Genomic DNA, 15,317 nt, shown 5'->3' on the forward strand with positions numbered 1-15,317 from the left:
TGCCATTCTACATGTGTTGGCTGTTTTTTGACCCAGGAGAAAGTCTCTCAGGGGCCCAGGGGACCTCTGACATTGGGCACCTGCCAGCCTTCTGTGTTACCAGCAGAGCAGGAAACACTATCCAGCTAGAATTTAATAATATTTTATTCTGGCTTTATTCTTTTTTTTTTTTTTTAACGTTTTATTTCTTTTTGAGACAGGGAGAGACGGAGCATGAACAGGGGAGGGTCAGAGAGAGGGAGACACAGAATCCGAAACAGGCTCCAGGCTCTGAGCTGTCAGCACAGAGCCCGACGCGGGGCTCGAACTCACGGACTGCGAGATCATGACCTGAGCCGAAGTTGGCCGCCCAATCGACTGAGCCACCCAGGCGCCCCAATTCTGGCTTTATTCTTAAGGCTTTCTTCTGTTTAGAGCAAGTGATACTGGCCTTCTAGTTACAATTTCTATAGGGATAAATTTTAAACTTGAAAACTTTAATACTAAGGGTGCCTGGGTGACTCAGTTAAGCATTGGACTCTTGGTTTTGGCTCAGGTCATGATCTCGTGGGTTCAGGGGTTCCAGCCCCAAGTAGAGCTCCACGCTGGCAATGTGGAGCCTGCTTAGGATTCTCTCTCTCTCCGACACCCCCTTTCAAAATAAATAAATAAACTTTTAGATAGACGGATAGATAGATAGATAGATAGATAGATAAAAACTGTATTACTAATAAGGATGATTTACCCTCCGGTTCCCTTTCCCATCAAATCTGAACACTGGTTTTGGTGGTCATAAGAGAAGGAAGAGAAACACTGAAGCTGGCCTCACAGTGCTTATGGTCTGGTATATAACCCATGGGCTAGTTTCAAACAAGGTAAAAAAAAAAAAAAATAGGGCTGGCTGAGTCGGTTGAGCCTGGGACTTTGGGTGGGAGGGGGCACTTCGGGTCCTCTGTCCCCCTCTCTCTGCCCCTTCCCTGCTCTCTCTCTCAAAAATAAACGTTTTTTTTTTTTAATTTAAAAAAATAAGGGGTGATCTGAGGATATGACAAAATTCTTCAAAGTGGTACCCAACGTCTGGAGCTTGGCATACCCTGGTAATCCCATAATTCCTGATCTTCTTTGAACTCAGAGGACAGGACAGAGGCACACCGACCTCCAGCAAAGAGCTGGCACTCCCCCACTCTCCTCTCACTCTTCCCCACCTCTCCTTCAGGTCTCCTTCCTCAGTCCCACGGTAACTGCCACTTTGCTCTCCCCTCCTGCCCTCATCGGACTCCCCTTTAATCATCCAGAACCCCGCAGACTGCCAAAGCCACTCAGGGTCCCCCGAGCCCTTCCTGGAACCGGCCTTGGCAACAGATTAAAGACGCCCCACCACCGTTTATCTCTGCCTCGTGACCCGCACTAGTGGGTTCCGTCCCCCGCGGGGGCGGGGTTTTCTGTTGGCCCCGCCCCCTGACCCATGGCCTGACCCTCTTCAAAGGCACCCAGAGACTACTCTGCGCCCCCAGTCTGCGCCCCGCCCCGGCTGGTCCAGCCCCTCCTTGTAGCAGGTTAAGAGCCCCCCAGAGCCGGGAGCTGCGGACAGAAGCGCACTCGTTGGGGGGTGGGGGTGGGGGGCCAGTCGTTCTCGTTGTCATGGCGACGGCGCGGGTGGCCTGGGCCCTGCGAGCCACCTCTGTGGGCGGAAGGCTGCGCGGTCCCCGAGGCGCCGGGGGCGCCCGGAGGCTGAGTGGCAGCGCGCGACGGCGGGCGGCCAGGGGCACCAGCCCGGGGCGCCGGCTCAGCACCGCCTGGGCGCCCGCCCAGCCCGCGCGAGAAGCGGCCGGGGACGACACCCACTCGTCTGCCGCGGAGGAGCCTGAGTGGACACCGCCCCCCGCGCCCCCGCTGCCCCCCGAGCCCCCCGGGCGCACGGCCGGCCGCTCGCTGGTGCAGCGGGACATCCAGGCCTTCCTGAACCAGTGTGGGGCCAGCCCCGGGGAGGCGCGCCACTGGCTCACGCAGTTCCAGACCTGCTACCACTCCGCGGACAGGCCCTTCGCGGTCATCGAGGTGAGCGGAGCCCGGCGCCGGCCGTGTCACAGCGAGGGGATCGGGGTTGTGCGGCAACGTGTCACCAGGCAGGGCGGGACCGACCGCAGACTCTGCGCAGCGGAAGCGGGAAGGGGCGCGACGGAGCCGGGACAAGTGCCCCGCGGACTGGGTGAGGCTGCGCGCTCCTCCAGCAGTCTCACGCCCGGCCCCGGGTGAGGAGCCTGAGGCCCCTGATCCACCAAGTGTGATGCGCTGGAGAACTCCCCTTTGCCGCGGGCGCAGTTAGGGGTTCAGATGGCAAGTGGGGAACCTGGACGGGAGCCGCCCGGGTTACCCCTCCCCCCAAGGAGTCGTAGAGTCCAAGGTCGCAGGGAGGCACAGAGGGAGGAACACCAGTGTGAGATAAGAGGATGGCAAGACCCAACAGGGCAAAGGGCGGAGCAGGTGCTCGCCGTTGGCCAGAAATGGGACCTGACTGCTCCTGGGCAGGGAAGGGGCACCACGGGCCCCCTGCTGCTGGAGTGAGCAGGTTCGGCAGGAGTCGGGGCCAATGTCGCGGCTCCTGAACGCTCACTCCTCCTCAGGTGGACGAGGAGGTCCTCAAGTGCCGGCGGGCGGTAACCAGTCTGGCCTTCGCCCTGGCATTCCTGCAGCGCATGGACATGAAGCCGCTAGTCGTCCTCGGGCTGCCGGCTCCCACGGCGCCCTCTGGCTGCCTCTCCTTCTGGGAGGCCAAGGCACAGCTTGCCCAGAACTGCAAGGTGCTGGTGGATGAGCTGCGGCACAACGCTGCCACTGCCGTGCCTTTTTTTGGTGGCGGGTCGGTGCTGAGCGCGGCTGAGCCAGCCCCACATGCCAGGTTAGTGCGGGTCTTCCCAGCCCGGCGTCTTTAGACCTCGCTACCCCGCCCGCCCGCCCCTGCCAGCCCGGCAGGCCTGGTGGGAGCCTTCTTGAGCACCACTTCTGGCCCACAGCTATGGCGGCATCGTCTCGGTGGAGACCGACCTGCTACAGTGGTGCCTGGAATCGGGCAGCATCCCCATCCTGTGCCCCATCGGGGAGACCACCGCACGCCGCTCCGTGCTCCTCGACTCGCTGGAGGTGACCGCGGCTCTAGCCAAGGCGCTCCAGCCCACCAAAATCATCTTCCTCAATACCACAGGCGGCCTGCGCGACAGCAGTCAAAAGGTGTGTCCCCTCTTTACCAGCCCCATTCTCGCGATTCTGGGTCTGGCCGAACCCCTCTTGTGCTCCCTGCTCGCCTCCCAGACGGTCCCCAGAGTCATTCTCCAGCCGGGTGGGTCGGGAGTGGAGTGGTGCTCAAATCTGAGCCCTCCCTGGCCTAGGACTCCGAGAGGAAGGGAGGGTAAAGGGGTCAGTGAGGAAGGGTCTGTGGGGCAGGAGCACAGTCGTGGCCGGCTACGGGCCAGAGGCTCACCCCCTGGCCCCGGACGCAGGTCCTGAGTAACGTGAACCTGCCCGCCGATCTGGACCTGGTGACCAACGCTGAGTGGGTGAGCACCAAAGAACGGCAGCAGATGCGGCTCATCGTGGACGTGCTCAGCCGCCTGCCGCACCACTCCTCTGCCGTCATCACCGCCGCCAGCACACTACTCACCGAGCTCTTCAGCAACAAGGGTGAGGGCCTCGCCTCGGAGGGGGGGGGGGGGGAGGGAAGGGGGGCTGGGTCCCAGGAGTGAGCAGGGGAGGTGGCTGTCTGCCAGTCAGGAAGCCGCAGGGGGCCGCCACCCCACAAGCTCTCCGCTCTGGCTGCACCTGGGGGAGGTGAGCGCGGAGCAGGTGGGCAGGGTGGATAGACACCGGCGCCAAGTGGGAGGAGCAGGCTAGGAACCTGGGGCGGGAACTGGAGGAGGGGTGGGGAGACCAGGGGCTGGAGACAGGGTTTCCGCGAGGTAGGCGGGTCTAGGGGAAGTAAGTGGGACCACAGGCGATGGACGGACGTTGAGGGACAAACTGCCAGGGAAAAGCATCTCCCAGTGTGAAAATCACCGACGTATCTATGCAGTCCGCAGAACGCATTTCACTGTGGAGGTCTTCCAAAGAGGGTCACTGTCCCACGAGCCCCTGTCCTACCTGGAACCCCCGCCAGGACGCGCAAATGCAAGAGCGGATGGGACCTGGCTCTTGGGCGAAACTAACACCTCCTCTTCCATCCCACCCCCAGGGTCCGGGACCCTGTTCAAGAACGCCGAGCGGATGCTGCGAGTGCGCAGCCTGGACAGCCTGGACCAGGGCCGCCTAGTGAACCTGGTCAACGCCAGCTTCGGCAAGAAGCTCCGGGACGACTACTTGGCCTCGTTGCGCCCGCGGCTGCACTCTGTCTACGTCTCTGAGGGGTGAGCCTGCGAGCCCCAGAGGGCGAGGGACAGAGCTGGGCAGCTTGGGGCGGAAGGGAGGTCCCAGCCTGCCTCTCCCCTGCTGCGCCAGGTACAACGCGGCTGCCATTCTGACCACGGAGCCCGTACTGGGGGGCACCCCCTATCTAGACAAGTTTGTGGTGAGCTCCAGCCGCCAGGGCCAAGGCTCCGGGCAGATGTTGTGGGAGTGCCTGCGGCGGGACCTGCAGACGCTTTTCTGGCGCTCCCGGGTCACCAACCCCATCAATCCCTGGTAGGTCCCGCCCCTCCCGCCTCCGGGCCGCCCCACCCCCCGCCCTCCACAGCCACGCCCCAGAAGGCCGGGCTTCCCCCAAGGAAAAGGCCCCATTCTGTGAGGCCAGACATTCCCCAAGGGAGCAGACCACACACGGAGCCTGAGATTTCCCCCTCGAGCAGAGCACACTTAACCCCGCTCTGCCCCGCTGCAGTGGATTCCTTGAAGACACTCCCCGACTCTCCCGGAGTCTTGAGAAATCCTGACCCTCCAGGCTTCATTCTAGGTCCAGTTGCCAAGCTCTGACTCCAGGCCCACTGCATCTCCAGCGGAGCATTTTCTCCTCTCTCTTTTTCCTTTTGCAACTATCCCTTCACCGGGGTCTGTGGGCACCAAGAGGTGAACAAGAACCCCACCCCTGGGGGGCGCCTGGGGGGCTCAGTCAGTTGAGGGTTGAGCGTCTGACTCTTGGTTTTGGCTCAGGTCATGATCGTGGGATAGAGCCCCGCCCTCAGGCTCAGATAATAGCAGGGTGTCTAGCATATAGTAGGTCCTCAAAATAACCAGTGAGTAGTGAGCACTGGCCTTGCCCTAAAAGATCCTTCTTCCCCCCGCCCCCCCCCCCCCCCCAATCAGGTACTTCAAACACAGTGATGGCAGCTTCTCCAACAAGCAGTGGATCTTCTTCTGGTTTGGCCTGGCTGACATCCGGGACTCTTATGAGCTGGTCAACCATGCCAAGGGGCTGCCCGACTCCTTCTGCAAGCCAGCTTCTGACCCAGGCAGCTGACCCTCACCACCAGCCCCGCAGGCCCTGGGATAACCAGGGTGAACCAAAAGCCATGCCTGCTGGAGGTGACCCCAGGCAGCCGCAGGCTGGACCAGGCTTGTTGGCTAAGGATCTGCAGAGGAGGAAGCAGCCCCTACTCTACTCTGCCCAGAGGGGGGCACCCAAGTGGGGACAAGCACAGGAAGAAGGGTGTGCCCAAGACACCCCCCCCCCACTGGCTCCAAAGCTAGAACCAGACAGCCTTCAATTTTCAGTCTAGAGATCTTGGAGGGGGGGGAGTGGGGGGCTTGCCTTCCAGGGCTCCACTCAGGGCTAATCTTATAGGTGGGCCAGTCTTCTGGCCGCTGTGCTGTCTTGAGGCTCCCTTGCCCACAATATTACCCTCATTTGTTTGATATTCCACCACTTATTTTAATTCTTTTGGGTCTTACAACTTTCCAGGAGGCCTCGATTAAAACACAAACACTTGTCTTGAGAGTGAAGTAAAACACACTTGAAAAGAAATGAGCAGTGACCCTCTGAGAGCAAGATCCCGAGGGCCGGGGAACCAGGGGACTCCCAGGGGGAAGAGGAGAGCTCAATGAGACGGAGTGCCCCCAAGATCAATGCTGCCACCGTCTCCCTCAGCTGGGTGTCAGCAGCCCCCCGAGGGGCTCCCTTACTCTGGAGTTAGGAAGCATCCTCCACCCCACAGACCAGACTGACAGCAGCCGCAGCTGTCTCTCCAAGCCAGGCTCTGAGCCAAGCGCAGACTTGCATGTTTTTCCCTAGGCCCCACTGGAGGCTGTCTGCATCTGTGGGAGGGGAACACCTCAGCCTCCCGGAGCCCAAAGTCAGAGGTTTCATTCCGCATTTTTGGCCCCCACGATGCACCAGGCCCCAGGCTGGCTACTTTCAATCAGGAAGTGCATGGACAAGTAGGGGAAAGACCACCACGGCACAGCAGGGGCCACGACAGAACCAAACCCCCAGAGCAGCCTCTGACTTCCCTCGGGAGAGGGGTGGCGTGGGGGGCACGGCTGTGCACAGGCATCAGACAGGCCTGACCTAGAATCCAGCTCTGCGGTTGGAGGCAAGCTGCTTGCCTTCTTGGAGCTTCCATTTCCTCATCTGTAAGATGTCAAACCCTCATAGGGGAACCTTAACATTAGCTCTCCCCCTCTCGTTGCCCTCCAAGAATTCTTCAAAAGAAAGCAGGAGGACCGAAAAGGGGAGGACAAGACAACCTACAACACAGGGACCAAGGGTATGGGTCAAAAGCAGACCACAGGGAGGGTCTTGACCAGACAGCCAAGGATTGTGGGAACTCTCAGAACAGGGCAGAGATCATGGGAGGACTAAAGTGGGGCTTAACCAGATGTGGTCTTTCAAGAAACCCAAGATCAATCCCAGCCAATGGCAAAGTGCCCTGTGGGGAGAGCGGAGAAGCAAAGCCAAACATCTATATAAAATGTTTATTTTTGGAGGACTGTGTGGTCTGGTGTTTGGGAGGGCACTCACCCCAACCAGGCCAACCGTACGGCTGGAAACAGAAGGCAGGAGGCGGGAAGTTGACCGATGCCCGCCCTACCCCTGCACACCCCAGACTGGGACCTGCTCTGCTTTCAAGGTGGGGCAACAGCTAGTGCCGTTTCTGCCCCTGGCATACCCTGAGAACTCACGTGACTCCTGTGGTGCCCCACCCCTCAGCATCTCCCGGCCCGAACCACACATCAACACACATATATGCACTCTCAGTCTCCAAAAAAGCACTGTAGAGCCCAGCTGCTCTTGCCAGGTTCGAAAAGGAATTTTTCACATTTGCTCACTTCCGGTTCGTGAGCAGTCTTCCTTCCTCTGTCTCCCACTCTCAGTACCCCCACCCGAGCCCTGCCTTACTCCCTTCTCTGGGACAGCAGACCCAGAGAGCAGTCGGCCTCAGCTCTCCTCCTAACAAACAGGAAAAAACAACCCCGTAAGGCATCATCTTCAGGGCTCCCACCCCCAAGGGCTGAGCCCAGGCACTGGGGAAGAGACCTGCGTCTTACCGACACATACACACATAGCAAAGAACCAAACCAACAGAGCAGAAAGCATAAAGAAACAACTGGGCCAGCAAGGAGGAAGGCAGGGTGGCCCTCAGTGGCTCCCTGCACCCGTCTCAGCCTCTTGTCGTGCAACTCAGCCATCAGTGGCCAGGATGACAGCGGCCCCGAAGATGCCCACGCTCTCTCCAAGGAGCTTCATCTGGTTCCAGAACTCAACGCGCCGTGTGTTGTGCCAGTAGGCAACGTTGCCGTCAATGAGCAGCATGACTGGGGGTAGCAGGACAGCCAGGATCTGGGCGGCCAACGTCACGTAGTAGCCCGAAAGAAAGGCCAGCGCCAGGACGCCGTAGAGCACAAAGAACAGCTGGATCATCAGCTCCCCTCCCGGGAAATGGTTCAGATACGCCAGCCGGTCCTCCTTGCTGTGCTGCAGTGAGTAGGCCTAGGGACACACATCTGCTAAGTCTCTCCAACGGGCGGGGGAGCCTGTCTGGGGAGCGCTGCCCCTGAGATGGCACCTGAAAGTCAGCCTCTGCAAGCTGGGCTTCTGGCTCCCATCTCGGACTTGGGGCTCTCTGAAAAGTAGGACCTGCGTCTCCCTCACAGACTCGGGAGCTCACGAGATTAGGGCCTGTCTCTCCTCACCCTGGGGGGGGGCCGCTCAGAAGGACGGAAGTGTGTCTCCACAGCCAGACTGGGGCTCTCACCTCTGAATACACAGCGCTGCGTGTGGAATATGGTGCCCAGTAATTGAGATGGGACCAAGCGACCCGGAGCCTGTCCAGGTCCCCACCCACACTGGCCCACCCCTAGGTCCTCCACTAGTACCATAACTGGCTACCCTAGTCAACCTCCATCAACTCTGAGTGGTAGAGCCCCATCTGGGGCCTGGACCCCACCAAACCTCTCCTTGGCCCCCCTCTCCCAGCCCTCTGGGGGCTGAATCCACGAGAGGACCGGTCCATCTCATTCTCCTCACTCTCCTCAAGCCAATGTCTTCTCTCCCCAGTGCAACGATGTTGGAAGAAGGAACTCTCAGCCAGGTCTCAGGCCCTGGAAACCCGAGGCCCAGAAGCTGACTGAGGCAATTCCCAGGAGGCAGACCATCGGGAACTACATGCCCACGTCCCTGGGCTCTGCCAGGCATGGGCTCAAACCTCACGCCCAGGCAAGCGCTTCCAGCCAGCAGTCCCCCAACCTACCACGCAGATGAGGTAGATGCCCAGGAACACCTGGCCGGTGGACTGGAGGGAGCGGCTGCGGGGCTTCCGGCGGTACAGCTCCCCAGCGCCGCTGGCCAGCACGAGAAAGCCGCCGATGATAGCAACCGTCCGCGAGTACATACGGACCTAGGCCGAGGTGAGGGGACCCAGTCAGAAACTGCAGCCACCACATTTCTCCCGGCTGTCCAGAGCACTGAACTGCCCACCTCTATACACCCCATTGCATCTGATAAACCCTTTCACCAATTCCAAGTGTGCTGGGCAGGTGCAGCAGACAAGGATAACTCTTTTAATCAGAGTGGAAACTGAGGCCTGGCAGGGTTCATAAAATTGGCCCAGGTCCTACAGAAAGTGGCAGAATCCAGATGCCAAGTGTTGCCCCATCCATCTCTACTCGCAGGTGTGCAGACTCGAATCCCAATGTTCCTTCTCCTATATAGTACAGAGTCTGTGCCATTAAGAAAACCATTGGTCTCACTATCCTGTTCACACTTCTCCCTCCTCTACTGGATTGACAGTGCATTCCTTGAGGGTGGGTAGTGCCTTTGTCCAGGCTTATCTCCAAGGCTGCATTCTGGCGTTTTAAGGTTTAAATGCTGCACGAAGATTAATTAAATTTCATAAAAATCAGATGGTTGCAACCGGTTACTCTCCAAGGTCCCTTTTGCCCTATAGTCTGAAATTACTAAACTAATGCTTTAAAGGGTTCTGGGAACTAGGTGACCTGGGTTCTGGTCTCACCTGCAATGCTATCTGTGATGTGACCCTGGGAAAATCTGTTTCTCATCTTCCCACCTCGGTTTTCACACTCTGAAAGGCAGTCCTGTGTGGTCCCTAAGTTCCTTTCATTCTTCCAGTCTGTAATAATGTCCACAAGCCCGGGGGTTCTGCCTTCCCAGGCTTCACACTGTGCACCTAGCTGGCACCATGCATTACCCAACTGCCCCGGGGGCACTGGCCTCTGGCTCCCTATCCCCATCTCCCCTTAGGCCGAGGTGCTCACCTTCAGCCAGTCCCCGTAGTGGACGTAGCCCCCGATGTAGGCGGCGTAGGTGCTAATGGCCAGCTGGAGTGCGGCCCCCAGCGCGAACCAACGCCGCTTCACTCCAAAGGACATGAAGCTGGCGCACAGTACGGCCGCCCCCAAGTCGAAGTACAAGTAGGGCACTGGGATGTCGGGCTTCCTGCGAGCCGGAGAGGAAAAGAAGCAACGGGGACAGGATGAAGCGGGAGAAGAGCCTTGCGACCCCTTGAGTTCCCACAAGCTCCAAGCTCCCCGAAACCGGAGACCCTTCTCACGGCCAGGACCCCGGCACTACGCCCGATGCCCACCTTGCCCCAGACCAGAGCCCTTAACAAGTCTAAGGTCCCAATCCCTCCCCAGCCCAAGGGTCCCAACTTCTTCCCCACCTCACCGCACCCCCGTTCCTGGGGCGGGCCGTACCGCCCCCCACCGCGTTCGGCGGCCGCGTGGGCCCGCTCACCGGCGCGCCTCGGCCCTTTCAGCGTACAGCATGAGCTGGCTGAAGCAGCCCCAGAAGGGGCAGCGTGTGAGCAACACCGAACCCAGCTGCATGATCAGCTGCAGCATCCACCGTCGCGAACCCATCTTCGACGCCATCTTGGAGAAGGGCAGTCCGCTGCGGCGTCACTCCCGACGGGGAGGCCGGCGCCGGGATGCGACACGCAGCTTCCGGGTCCCGAGGAGCGGAGGTGGGTGAGGGGGCAGCATCTTTCCCTTCCGACGGGAAACAACGCTCTCGCTTTCTAGTTCCGGACCGAAGGAGGTGTTCCAACTGGGGGTTCGGCCTTAATCGCCGCTCATGGAGACTAAAGGATCCCTTGTGTGGCTGCAAAATTGAAAACTAGACTAGAGGAAGGTTCCTTATCAGAACCATGGGCAATAACTTGATGTAATGAAGCGAACTAGTCTTTGACTGATGCTAGACCTGGGCTCAATCCTAACTCCCAACTCTGTGACTTTGAGTATATCACCTACACTTTCCAAGACCCATCTCTAAAATGGAGAGGACATCTACCTCAGGGTTGTTCTGATGTGTACATGTGGCAGTGTGGGTACTAGCTCATAGTAGGGTGCAACACACACACACAAACTCTCTCTACTTTTGTTTAATTTCAGAGTAAGGTGTTCCCTTGGCTAGGTCACTTGTAGACAAGTCTGGCTTTCCCTCTGTCCCCTGAGAGGAATAAAATCTGATGTGGATATATGGGACATCTTAAATCAGTGTATTCTCTCTAGCTCCAATGCTCCTGCTCTAGCCCAAACTACCACCTTTTGTTGGTTTGACTGCAGCAGGCTTCCAACTGGCCTCCTGGCTTCTCCTTTGGCCTCCTTGTTTATTCTCAGCTCCTCTATGTTTTCATAACTATCAGGTACCCTTCTGTTGAATCCCTGAGCACATTGTTAATTATATATTTGGGATTCTTTGCTAATGACCAGATTAACAATAGATTGTGAGTTTCATTAGGGCAAGGTTTCTGCTCACAGCCTAGTGTAAGATGCATTCAGGAAACATGTGCTAAATAGATACAAGAACAAAGGATGTCGCCACTATGTCTCATTCATAGTACTCAGTGAGTATTAGTTGAATAAGTGGGCAAAAGTTCCCGGCCCTCCAGGATTGCCACCACAAAGCCACCCCACTCATCTCTCTGCACCACGCTGCCACACAAATTCTTCTTCCCATATTGAAGTTAAGACTCTACAAGCACTCCCACTAGACTGTTTAATTCAGGTCTGATTGTTTCCAGTTCCCTGGGGTCGGGAGAGGGGCCTCGTGTCCAAACAGTATTTCTGACAATGTGAATTAAAAATTCCCAATCAGCCAGTGAAAGCTGACAAAACACCTCTCACGTTTTTTACAAAGTCGCTGGGATAAACAGTGGGTATAACAGAAATGTGATGGAGGGATAGATATATTCATGCAAAAAACAAAAAACAAAACAAAACAAAACTAGGGAACAGGATTGTGTATGTGCATGCTGGGATTGGGGGTGGGGGAAAGGAATCTCCAGGCAAAGGGAATGAGAAAAGGCCTGGATTAAAGGCCATTTTGTCTATCTCTGCCCACGTGCCAGTGACAAACACATGACGTTAAGTTTTCCACAGGCACATAGCATAGAATCAAGTTTTCAATTGTTTTTGTTTTGTTTTGTTTTTCCCAGGCTCCATCCTTGAGTTAAATGTGACAAGATGCACAGCCCTTGGAAAGGAGCTAAGGTATTGAGGACAACTGGAACGGACTGGGGTGTTGCCCACGGGAGCAGTACCCCTACCCCATCCCACCATCCTCATGACTTTAGCAACAACAGAGGCCAAGGAGAGGTGTGGGGAGGGGCAGGAGACCAGGATTAACCAAACTTCCCTTGGTTCCCAGCCCACCCCCAGTTCCCTCTGGTCTTGTCTCCTCCACCTTTTACTGCCCTAGTCCCCAGAGGGTTGTTGAGAAGCACTAAGGGCCAAATCCTTCTTTCTCGGGTTGAGAAAGATGCTGACATTGTGCTAGGTCAGAGAATAGATGAATGGGCGGGTCAGAGGCTCTGGGAGAGGAACACAGCCATTTGTCCCCCTGCCCCCCACTCCTCCCACTCCTGCCTGGGGTGGCAACTCAGCTGTAAAGACTTCTGAAGAACAGCCCTTCCCCATCTCTATCCGCTCTCCCTCCTCCAGCTGCCTCCACTTCTCTCTGCAGCGCCCCTCCCCCACCTCTCCAGAGGGCTCTCCCACCCCCCAGCTCCTCTGAAGCCCTGCCTGCACTTGCGCTCTGCCACGACCAGAGCCATAGTGGCCAGCATGGTGCCCAGGATACCCAGCGTGGTAGTCGTCTCAGCCAGGCAGAGCCGGGCCTCCGCGCTGCTCAGCACCACCCCTGACTGCCAAGGGCCAGCATGTATCAGGTTGCCCAGGTCGGCCACCCATAAAAGTGCCACAGGTGGACCAAGCTTCCCAAAGGCCCACTGCACATCACAGTCGTGCAACCCAGTTTTTGGCCAGCAGCAGCTGCGTGCCCACCATCCAGATGTCCGCTGTCACCTTGAAACCAAAGTGCTACAGCCAGTCACCTATGAGAGGGGACGCCCAGCACCAACAAGGCCACAAAGGCCTCGGCCTCTAGCTCACTGATTTTATCCCCAGTCAGAGAGAGGACCTCCAGGCCTGGCATGGTGGCCAGGCCCCAGATAGCGGTTCCCAGCCTGCAAGAGTCAGTGTAGACAGAAGAGGCCCCCGAGCCTGGCTGTGCCCAGCTTGGTCAGCCAGTCGTGACTCAGGTCCAACTGCTCTAGGTGCCCCAGGCCCCACAGGCTGCAGGCGTCCCGGGTGACAAGCAGGTTGTGAGAGCAGTCCAGGCGGCGTACAAAGCCCAGGCTGGCAAAGAAGTCCAGGGGCAGGCAGGCCAGCTGGTTGTGGCTGAGGCGCAGCCGCTCCAGGAAACCCAGGCGCCCCAGGGCTCCAGCAGCTGGATCCCACAGGACACTGTGAGAAACAGCAGCACCCGGTCACCACAGGCTCTGGAAGGAGCCTCCTGGCAGGCGACTCGGATTATCGTGGCGCAGCTACGACAGCCACTCTGCCAGGGAGCCTGGGAGGGAGCCTCAGAGGGTAGAGGCCCCCGCAGTCCACAACACTGCCGGCAGCTGGATGGGTGCGTGGTGCTGGGCATGCTGCCACCGGATACCCAAGGAAGGCCGATGCCACCACCGTGGCCATGGCCACTGTGAGGAAGCGGCCACACCAGCCCCAGGCACTCGTGGATGCCATCGATCTTCGTGCCTCACTCCTTCACCCAGGACTCTGGGAAAGCGTGGGCATGCTAGGGGGAGAAAAATAAAGGCACCATTCAGGGGTCTCACCGTTTGCCACGTGCCCCAACATGGTCTTAAGGACACCTGCCTCCATCTCCCACAAAGTTACGTGCTACCGAGGCTTCTGGCAAGAGCCGTCACAGCCTGAGACCCCAGCACCCTGATCCCCCACCCCAGCCACTTCTCACTCCCTTCTTCCTACTAGGATGAAAAGCAATCAGGGAAGATGGCCTTTTTAATCCCCGGCGCCCCTTCTTTACTCCCTCTCCATACCCACCCTCACCCCCACTTATTTCCCACACAGCCCAGGAGCTACTCTGCCTTCTCCTGCCCCTAAACATGCCCTTGGTCACTCAACCAGCTAACATTCGCAGAGTCGTTGTTCTGCAAGAGGACACAGCCTCGCCGAGATCCTGGCCCTATCTGACCACCTAGATGCTGGCCTAATCTGACCACCGAGGTCAGGGCCTCAGGCCACGGAAGTTCAACACACTCACCAGTGTTCCTGGCACCACCGCCTGCCGAGTGCAGCCCCAGCCCGGGAATGACAATGGAGAGGTCTCAGCTCTAGTTACCTGCCCTCCTGCCGTCCCCCCAGCCCCAAGCAGTAAGGAGATAAGCTCTCAGGGTAGCCACAGCGCTGAGCGAGGATTGGGGGGCGAAGGGGGGTCAGGTTGAGGAAATCTCCAAGGCCTTGTGGCCTTATACGCAGGGGAACAGGGCTTTGCCCCGCTTTTCTAAGAACGCCACTCTCATCCCACCGTATAGCCTTCTCCCCGAGCCCCACACCCTGCTCTATCTCTTGTCCAGACGGCAGCTTGGAGGACCTTGGAGGCCTCAAGTCACCACATCACAGGTGCACAAGTCAGGAAAGAGCCAGGCATCTCCTCTTTCATTCTATATATGCTATACTGTCTGCCTAAGACATCTGCCACCATCTATAATTCAGCTAGGTCTCGTCTAGACACAAAGGAAGACGTTCTCTCTTGTTCTCACTAGGCCGAAGGTTGAGATACCCCGTTCTGGTCTTCGAGAAGTGTCCAGCATCACCTTCTGAAATAGAGAGGGATCTGGGGCCAGGTTGTCTGTACCCAGCTCTTCTGCCTTGCCCTAGGAGGCCAACCAAACAAGTTACTTCCTAGGTTTCCTAGTGTGTGTGCTCACCAGCCCCACCCAGCAAACTCTTAAGAGAATCATAATGGCCATATGGAAGAGCTGGTTACCAAGGGCCTGGCGTCTCATTAAAGGCTTCATTTAATCCTCAACTGAGACATTCATTTTACGAAGGAAACTAATGCTTGGCAAGGATACAGAAGTTGCCAAGTCATACCGCTAATTAGTGGCTGAGGTGCAATCTTCTACAACCTCGACCTGTCTGAATGCAGCCATGCTCCTGACCACTTTGGACCACTGCTCCAAAGACTGGGCCGCTGTCCCGCATGCCAGCCAAACACCCCTCGAAGAAGTTAAGGTCTACAGGTGAATAACACAGACGATCTTCAGAAAGGGAAGAAGAGCTGAGCCACCATCAACTTAGGATATGAATCTGACCCATCGGTTGATCAGATCTGAGCCCCTTTGAATTAATTCAAGGGATCTGGCTCAGAGAAATTATGGTGAACATTTTGAAAACTGTCAATAATCTTTGAGGGGTGCCTGGCTGGCTGAGTTGATAGAGTTTGAGCCCCACATTTGGGTAGAGATTACATAAATCCTTTTTAAAAAAATTAAAAGGGGATTCTGTCACTCTCTCGCACTCCCCCCACCCCTGCTTGCATGAGCTCTCTCAATATAATTTTTTTAATGTTTAATTTTTTTTTA

At 57.4% G+C, this 15,317-nt stretch overlaps 2 protein-coding genes and 1 non-coding gene across 4 annotated transcripts; 2 read left to right on the forward strand and 1 right to left on the reverse strand.

The window, feature by feature from the left end:
* Nucleotides 1-722: 722 nt before the first annotated feature.
* LOC113596312 (small nucleolar RNA SNORA61) lies at nucleotides 723-855 on the forward strand. Its single transcript, XR_003417062.1, has one exon. It is a non-coding gene; the product is annotated as a small nucleolar RNA SNORA61 (small nucleolar RNA).
* Nucleotides 856-1,474: 619 nt separating this feature from the next.
* NAGS (N-acetylglutamate synthase) lies at nucleotides 1,475-5,897 on the forward strand. Of its 2 annotated transcripts, XM_027048846.2 has the most exons (7): nucleotides 1,478-2,037; nucleotides 2,604-2,878; nucleotides 2,994-3,207; nucleotides 3,477-3,657; nucleotides 4,205-4,376; nucleotides 4,468-4,650; nucleotides 5,269-5,897. In XM_027048846.2, the coding sequence occupies exons 1-7, from the start codon at nucleotides 1,621-1,623 to the stop codon at nucleotides 5,420-5,422; spliced, it is 1,596 nt and encodes a 531-aa protein (XP_026904647.1). In that variant the 5' UTR covers nucleotides 1,478-1,620; the 3' UTR covers nucleotides 5,423-5,897. The 2 variants fall into 2 exon arrangements, with proteins under 2 accessions (XP_053067892.1, XP_026904647.1); XM_053211917.1 differs by lacking the exon at nucleotides 4,468-4,650 and having other exon boundaries at nucleotides 1,475-2,037.
* Nucleotides 5,898-6,862: 965 nt separating this feature from the next.
* TMEM101 (transmembrane protein 101) lies at nucleotides 6,863-10,374 on the reverse strand. Its single transcript, XM_015071521.3, has 4 exons — nucleotides 10,157-10,374; nucleotides 9,676-9,856; nucleotides 8,652-8,798; nucleotides 6,863-7,891 (listed from the first exon to the last, which is right to left on the reverse strand). The coding sequence occupies exons 1-4, from the start codon at nucleotides 10,291-10,293 to the stop codon at nucleotides 7,583-7,585; spliced, it is 774 nt and encodes a 257-aa protein (XP_014927007.2). The 5' UTR covers nucleotides 10,294-10,374; the 3' UTR covers nucleotides 6,863-7,582.
* Between the last annotated feature and the right edge of the window lie 4,943 nt (nucleotides 10,375-15,317).

The sequence above is a fragment of the Acinonyx jubatus genome, chromosome E1 (assembly GCF_027475565.1).
Source record: "Acinonyx jubatus isolate Ajub_Pintada_27869175 chromosome E1, VMU_Ajub_asm_v1.0, whole genome shotgun sequence".
Taxonomy (NCBI): domain Eukaryota; kingdom Metazoa; phylum Chordata; class Mammalia; order Carnivora; family Felidae; genus Acinonyx; species Acinonyx jubatus.

Bases quoted from the DNA above. Each gene is read 5' to 3' on its own strand.
- NAGS (XM_027048846.2), top strand. From the start codon at position 1,621: ATGGCGACGGCGCGGGTGGCCTGGGCCCTGCGAGCCACCTCTGTGGGC. The intron at 2,038-2,603 runs GTGAGCGGAGCC...ACTCCTCCTCAG, and splicing joins GGCCCTTCGCGGTCATCGAG to GTGGACGAGGAGGTCCTCAA. The intron at 3,658-4,204 runs GTGAGGGCCTCG...TCCCACCCCCAG, and splicing joins CGAGCTCTTCAGCAACAAGG to GGTCCGGGACCCTGTTCAAG.
- TMEM101 (XM_015071521.3), bottom strand. From the start codon at position 10,293: ATGGCGTCGAAGATGGGTTCGCGACGGTGGATGCTGCAGCTGATCATG. The intron at 9,857-10,156 runs GTGAGCGGGCCC...TCCGGCTCGCAG, and splicing joins GAAAGGGCCGAGGCGCGCCG to GAAGCCCGACATCCCAGTGC. The intron at 8,799-9,675 runs GTGAGCACCTCG...ACCTCGGCCTAG, and splicing joins ACTACGGGGACTGGCTGAAG to GTCCGTATGTACTCGCGGAC.